We start from the raw sequence: 7,382 nt of genomic DNA on the forward strand, positions 1-7,382 counted from the left end.
GGAGATCCCTGGGATGGATCCCACCAGAAGCTTTGGAACACCAGGAGCCCTGAGGAGATCACCGGGATGGATCCCACCAGGAGCTTCTCAGGAGCTTCGGAGCACCAGGAACCATGAGGGGATCCACTGGGACTTGGTGGGATGGAGAAATCCTCTGGAATTGTGACGGATCCCACCAGGATCTTCTCCGGAGCTTCGGAGCACCAGGAACCATGAGGGGATCTACTGGGATCCACTGGGATGGAGAAATCCTCTGGAATTGTGACGGATCCCACCAGGATCTTCTCCGGAGCTTCGGAGCACCAGGAACCATGAGGGGATCTACTGGGACTTTGTGGGACGAAGAAATTCTCTGGAATGGTGGTGGATCCCATCAGGATCTTCTCCAGGGCTTTGGAGCACCAGGAACCATGACTGGGATCTACTGGATGGAGAAATCCCCTGGAATGGTGATGGATCCCATCAGGATCTTCTCGGGAGCTTCGGAGCACCAGGAACCGTGACTGGGATCCACCGGGATCCAGAATTTTCTTCCTGGGACAGAGAAATCAGATCCAAGACCTTCCCGATGGGATCCAGAACATTCCAGAGGGATCCAAGACCATCTCCGTCGATTCAGAACATTCCACGGAATTCCAGAAGCGTCCAGCAGGATCCAGAACTTTCCATATGGGACCAAACCCCCTCCTGTGGATCCAGAACATTCCTGAGGGACCCAAGGCAATCCCGGTGGATCCAGAAGATTCCACGGAATTCCAGAAGGATCCAGAACCTTCCAAATCGGACCGAGACCTTTCCTGATGGGACCCAAGGCCATCCCTGTGGATCCGGAACGTTCCTGAGGGATCCCACAACGCTTCTGTGGATCCTGAACATTCCATGGAATTCCAGAGCCTTCCAGAAGGATCCAGAACCTTCCATACGGGACCAAGATCCCCTCCTGTGGATCCAGAACATTCCTGAGGATCCAGAACATTCCATGGAATTCCAGAACTTTCCAGGGAGATGAAAGACATTCCCTGTGGATCCAGAACCTTCCATGGAATTCCAGAACTGTCCAGAACCTTCCATAGAGGACCAAAACCCTTCCCGTGGATCCAGAACTTCCCAGACAGGACTGAGACCATCCCTGTGGATCCTGGACATTCCAGAAGGCTCCAGAACCTTCCTGATGGGATCCAAGACCATCCCTGTGGCTCCAGAACATTCTATGAAACTCCAGAACCTTCCACAGAGATGAAGAACCTTCCCTGGAGATGAAGAACCTTCCATGAAATTCCAGAACTGTCCAGAACCTTCCATACGGGACCAAGCTCCTTCCTGGGGATCCAGAACATTCCAGGGGGTTCCAGAACCTTCTGCAGAGGACCAAGAACCTTCCATGGGGATCCAGAACATTCCTGAGGAACCCAAGGTCATCCCTGAGAGGTCGAGAACATTCCATGGAATTCCAGAACCTTCTATACGGGACCAAGACACTTCCCGTGGGTCCAGAACCTTCCATGAAATTCCAGAAGGATCCAGAACCTTCCATACGGGACCAAGACCCTTCCTGATGATCCAGAACATTCCAGGGATCTCCAGAACATTCTCGGTGGATCCAAAACCTTCCCTGGAATTCCAGAACTTTCCACGTGGATCCAGAAGCTTCCCAGTGGATCCCAGACTCCTCCTACAGATCCAGAACTTTCCATGAGATTCCAGAATCTTCCACAGCGATCCAAGGACCTCCCTACGGATCCAGAACATTCCAGAACTTTCCAAGTGCTTCCAGATGGACCAGGAACTTTCCAGAACTTTCCAGGTGCTTCCACAGGGATCCAGAACTTTCCAGAGCTCCAGAACTTACCATGAGGGTCCAGAAATTCCAGAACATTCCATGGATTTCCAGAACTTTCCAGATCGTCCGCAGAGATCCTAAAGCTTACCATGGAGGTGCAGGAATTCCAGAATTTTCTATGGAATTCCAGAACTTTCCAGATGTTTCCACAGGGATGCAGAAATCCCAGGACGTTCAATGGAATTCCAGAGCTTCCAGAACTTTCCATGGAGTGCAGGAATTCCAGAATTTTCTATGGAATTCCAGAACTTTCCAGATGTTTCCACAGGGATGCAGAAATCCCAGGACGTTCAATGGAATTCCAGAGCTTCCAGAACTTTCCATGGGGTTCCAGAGCTTCCAGAACTTTCCATGGGGTTCCAGAGCTTCCAGAACTTTCCATGGAATTCCAGAACTTCCAGACATTTCCAAGTGCTTCCACAGGGATCCAGAACTTCTCACGGAATTCCAGAACTTTCCATGGGGGTCCAGAACTTCCCACGGAATTCCAGAAATCCCAGAACTTTCCTGAGGGATCCAAAACTTCCAGAACTTACCGCGGAATTCCAGAACTTCCCAAACATTTCCAGGTGCTTCCACAGGGATCCAGAACTTTTCACGGAATTCCAGAACTTTCCATGGGGGTCCAGAACTTCCCCGCCCCCCCCCCCCCCCCCCGGAATTCCCGGATCCGTCGGGAAAAGGGGGAGGGGCCGGAATTCCGGGAAGGGGGGGGAGGGGCCCCTCCAAAGGCAATAAGAGCCCCCCCCCTCATTAGGGGAGGGCTCCAATCTTTAATTAATAATAATAATAATTAATGAGGAATAATTAATAATAATTAAGGAGCTTCCAGGCGTGGCAATCCAGGCACTTTGATCCCAAAAAATTCCCTAAAAAATTCCTAAAAAATCCCTAAAATTCCCTAAAATTTCCTAAAAAATCCCTAAAATTCCCTAAAAAATCCCTAAAATTTCCTAAAAATTCCCTAAATTATTTCCTGGAGCGGCTCAGGGTTTGAAACCCCTCCCCCTTCATTCCCAAAAATCCCCAAATTCCCAAAAAAATTCCCGAAATTCCCGTTTATAAAACACTATATTTGTATAAATGGCACCGTTTTTATCCCAAATTTTTTTTCCCTTTTTGTTTTTTTTTTTTTTTAGGGATCCAAAACTTCCAGAACTTTCCAGAGGGACCCAAAATCTCTAGAACTTACCGCGGAATTCCAGAACTTTCCAAACATTTCCAGGTGCTTCCACAGGGATCCAGAACTTTTCACGGAATTCCAGAACTTTCCATGGGGGTCCAGAACTTCCCACGGAATTCCAGAAATCCCAGAACTTTCCTGAGGGATCCAAAACTTCCAGAACTTTCCTGAGGGATCCAAAACTTCCAGAACTTTCCAGAGGGACCCAAAATCTCTAGAACTTACCGCGGAATTCCAGAACTTTCCAAACATTTCCAGGTGCTTCCACAGGGATCCAGAACTTTTCACGGAATTCCAGAACTTTCCATGGGGGTCCAGAACTTCCCACGGAATTCCAGAAATCCCAGAACTTTCCTGAGGGATCCAAAACTTCCAGAACTTTCCTGAGGGATCCAAAACTTCCAGAACTTTCCTGAGGGATCCAAAACTTCCAGAACTTACAGCGGAATTCCAGAACTTTCCAAACATTTCCAGGTGCTTCCACAGGGATCCAGAAATTCCAGAATTTCCGACGGAATTCCAGAACTTTCCACAGGGATCCAGAACTTTCCACGGAATTCCAGAACTTTCCAGAACCTTCCCAGGCCCCTCCCCCCCCCTCGGAATTCCCGGATCCGTCGGGAAAAGGGGGAGGGGCCGGAATTCCGGGAAGGGGGGGGAGGGGCCCCTCCAAAGGCAATAAGAGCCCCCCCCCTCATTAGGGGAGGGCTCCAATCTTTAATTAATAATAATAATAATTAATGAGGAATAATTAATAATAATTAAGGAGCTTCCAGGCGTGGCAATCCAGGCACTTTGATCCCAAAAAATTCCCTAAAAAATTCCTAAAAAATCCCTAAAATTCCCTAAAATTTCCTAAAAAATCCCTAAAATTCCCTAAAAAATCCCTAAAATTTCCTAAAAAATTCCTAAAATTTCCTAAAAATTCCCTAAATTATTTCCTGGAGCGGCTCAGGGTTTGAAACCCCTCCCCCTTCATTCCCAAAAATCCCCAAATTCCCAAAAAAATTCCCGAAATTCCCGTTTATAAAACACTATATTTGTATAAATGGCACCGTTTTTATCCCAAATTTTTTTTCCCTTTTTTTTTTTTTTTTTTTTTTTGCTGGTTTTGGGATGAGGGGAAAATTCCCAAAATTCCCCAAAAATTCCCCAAAAATTTGGGATTTCCCCTCCCCGTTCCCTCCTTTTTTGTCTTATTTAATCCCCTCCTCCCTCCCTTTCCCTTTCCCAGAAAATTTTGGTGGATAGGAATAAAAATTCCCAAAAAATTTTGTGGGTTTGAGTTTGGATTTTGGGGGGAAATGGGGAAATTTTGGGGGGAAAAGGGGAATTTTGGGGGGAAAAGGGGAATTTTGGGGAGAAAAGGGGAATTTTGGGGTCTCGGGGATCCATTCTGGGGTCACTTTTGGGGCCCAAATTTGGTTTTGGGGTCTCAGAGGTTCTGGGGGTCACTTTTGGGGTCCTGAGGTCACTTCTGGGGTCACTTCTGGGGTCCTGAGTCACTTTTGGGGTCACTCCTGGGGTCATTTTTGGGGTCACTCTTGGGGTCCGGGGTCACGAGTCACTTTTGGGGTCACTTTTGGTCCTGGGTCACTTTTGGGGTCATTTTTGGGGTCACTCTTGGGGTCCTGGGTCACTTTTGGGGTCACTCTTGGGGTCATTTTTGGGGTCACTCTTGGGGTGCTGGGTCACTTTTGGGGTCACTCTTGGGGTCCGGGGTCACTTTTGGGGTCCTGGGTCACTCCTGGTGTCATTTTTGGGGTCCTGGGTCCCTTTTGGGGTCACTTTTGGGGTCCGGGGTCACTTTTGGGGTCACTTTTGGGGCCTCAGGGATCCATCCAGAGTAATTTTTGGGGTCACTTCTGGGTCATTTTTGGGGTCACTCCTCGGGTCACTTTGGGGGTCCAGGGTCACTTTTGGGGTCTCAGGGATCCATCCAGAGTCACTTTTGGGGTCACTCCTGAGGTCATTTTTGGGGTCTAGGGGTCACTTTTGGGACCGCTCCTGGATCATTTTTGGGGTCACTCCTGGGGTTCTTTTTGGGGCCATTTTTGGGGTCACTCGTGGGGTCCTGGGTCACTTTTGGGGTCACTTTTGGGGTCACTCCTGGGGTCCCTCCTAGGTCACTTTGGGGGTCCAGGGTCAGTTTTAGGGTCACTCCTGGGTCACTTTTGGGGTCACTGTTGGGGGTCTCAGGGATCCATCCAGAATCATTTTTGGGGTCACTCGTGGGGTCACTTTTGGGATCGCTCCTGAGTCACTTTGGGGGTCACTTTGGGGGTCTCAGGGATCCATCCAGGGTTTTTTTTGGGGTCACTCCTGGGGTCACTGTTGGGGTCCCTCCTGGGGTCACTCCTGGGGTCACTCCTGGGTCACTTTTGGGGTCACTCCCGGGGTCCCTCCTGGGGTCACTCAGTCCAGCGGTGGCCGCAGTGCGGGGCCGTGCACACGTAGTAAAGCCTCATCGCGTCCTGCGGGATTTGGGGAAAATTTGGGGAAAATTCCTGGAAATATTCCCCAAAAACCTCCTGGGATCTTCCTCCCAAAAAATCCCAAAACCCCTCCCCAAAATCCACCCCCAAAAAACACCAAATCCCCCAAGACCCCTCCCCAAAATACCCAGAAAACTCCACCAAAAAACCCCGAAGTCCCCTGGAAATTCCCCCAAAATCTCCCCAGAATTCTCAAAGTCTCTTCCCAAAATTCTCTGGGACCCCTCCCCAAAAAACCCCAAAATCCTCTGGGACCCCTCCCCAAAAACCCTTTTGGAACCTCCCAAAAAAACTCCAAATCCCCCAAGACCCCTCCCCAAAAAAAACCCTGGAACCTCCCAAAAAAACCCAAAATTCCCAAAGACTCCTCCCAAAATCCCCTGGGACCCCTCCCCAAAAAACCCCAAAATCCCCTGGGACCTCCCCCAAAAAGCCCCAAAACCCCTCAAAACCCCAAAAGCCCCTGGGACCCCTCCCCAAAAAAACCCCAAAATTTCTTGGGACACCCTCCCCCCCCCAAAAAAAAAAACCAAAACCCCCCAAGTTCCAGAGAATTTTTGGGGTTTTTTTGGGTGGATTTTGGGGTGTTTTTTGGGAAGGATTTTGGGTTTTTTGTGAGGAGGATTTTGAGATTTTTGGGTTGTTTTGGGGAGGATTTTGAGAAGATTTTTGGGAGATTTTGGGGTTTTCTTAGGCAAGATATTGAGAAGATTTTGGGGATTTTTAGGGAGAATTTTGGGGATTTTTAGGAGTATTTTGGCTTTTTTTGGGGAAGATTTTGATGTTTCTTTAGGAGGATTTTGGGGATTTTTTGGGAGAATTTTGGGGTTTTTTGGGCAAATTTTAGGGTTATTTAGGCATGATTTTGGAGATTTTTTGGGAGAATTTTGGGGTTGTTTGGCAGAATTTTGGGGTTTTTTGGGAGAATTCTGGGGGGTTTTTGGGGGGATTTTTAGGAAGATTTTGGGGTTTTTTTGGAGAGAATTTTTGGGGTTGTTTGGGAGAATTTTTGGGGTTTTTAGGAGAATTTTGGGGTTTTTTTTGGGCAAACTTTAGGGTTATTCAGGGATGATTTTAGGGATTTTTTTGGGATAATTTTGGGGTTTTTTAGGGAAGATTTTGGGGTTTTTTTGGGTGGATTTTGGGGGGTTTTTGGGCAGATTTTGGGGTTTTTTGGGGTTTTGGTCTCACCTCGGCACGGGCGCTGTGCGACTGGAAGAACACGGCCTCCTTGTGGCCACACCTGCACTTTGGGGTTTTTTAGGGAAGATTTTGGGGTTTTTTTGGGTGGATTTTGGGGGGTTTTTGGGCAGATTTTGGGGTTTTTTGGGGTTTTGGTCTCACCTCGGCACGGGCGCTGTGCGACTGGAAGAACACGGCCTCCTTGTGGCCACACCTGCACAGGGACACCGACACTGTCCCAGGGTGTCCCCAAAGCTCCCTGATGTCCCCCAAGTGTCCCCAGGTGTCCCCAAGTGTCTCTACTGTCCCCCAGGTGTCCCCAAGGTGGGTCTGATGTCCCCAAGGTGGCTCCAATGTCCCCCAGGTGTCCCCAAAGCTTCCTGATGTCCCTCAGAATGTCCCCAGGTGTCCCCAAGGTGGCTCCAATGTCCCCCAGGTGTCCCCAAAGCTCCCTGATGTCCCCCAGGATGTCACCAAGGTGTCCCCAGGTGTCCCCCAAGTGTCCCCAAGGTGTCCCCAGGTGTGCCCAGGTGTCCCCCAAGTGTCCCCCAGGTGTCCCCCAAGGTCCCTGGGTGGGACTCTGATGTCCCCAAGGTGTCCCCAAAGGTCCCTGATGTCCCCAAGGTGTCTCCAGGTGTGCCCAGGTGTTCCCCATGTGTCCCCAGGATGTCCTCAGGTGTCC

At 49.4% G+C, this 7,382-nt stretch overlaps 1 protein-coding gene across 2 annotated transcripts; it reads right to left on the minus strand.

Annotated features, from left to right (window-relative positions):
• Positions 1-18: 18 nt before the first annotated feature.
• Positions 19-1,839, minus strand: LOC121365878. Of its 2 annotated transcripts, none has more exons than XM_041490418.1 (2): positions 1,065-1,839; positions 19-1,034 (listed from the first exon to the last, which is right to left on the minus strand). In XM_041490418.1, the coding sequence occupies exons 1-2, from the start codon at positions 1,532-1,534 to the stop codon at positions 422-424; spliced, it is 1,083 nt and encodes a 360-aa protein (XP_041346352.1). In that variant the 5' UTR covers positions 1,535-1,839; the 3' UTR covers positions 19-421. The 2 variants fall into 2 exon arrangements, with proteins under 2 accessions (XP_041346352.1, XP_041346351.1); XM_041490417.1 differs by having other exon boundaries at positions 19-732; positions 763-1,839.
• Between the last annotated feature and the right edge of the window lie 5,543 nt (positions 1,840-7,382).

The sequence above is a fragment of the Pyrgilauda ruficollis genome, unplaced genomic scaffold, assembly GCF_017590135.1.
Source record: "Pyrgilauda ruficollis isolate IOZ18807 unplaced genomic scaffold, ASM1759013v1 scaffold1223, whole genome shotgun sequence".
In the NCBI taxonomy this organism is placed as follows: Eukaryota; Metazoa; Chordata; class Aves; order Passeriformes; family Passeridae; genus Pyrgilauda; species Pyrgilauda ruficollis.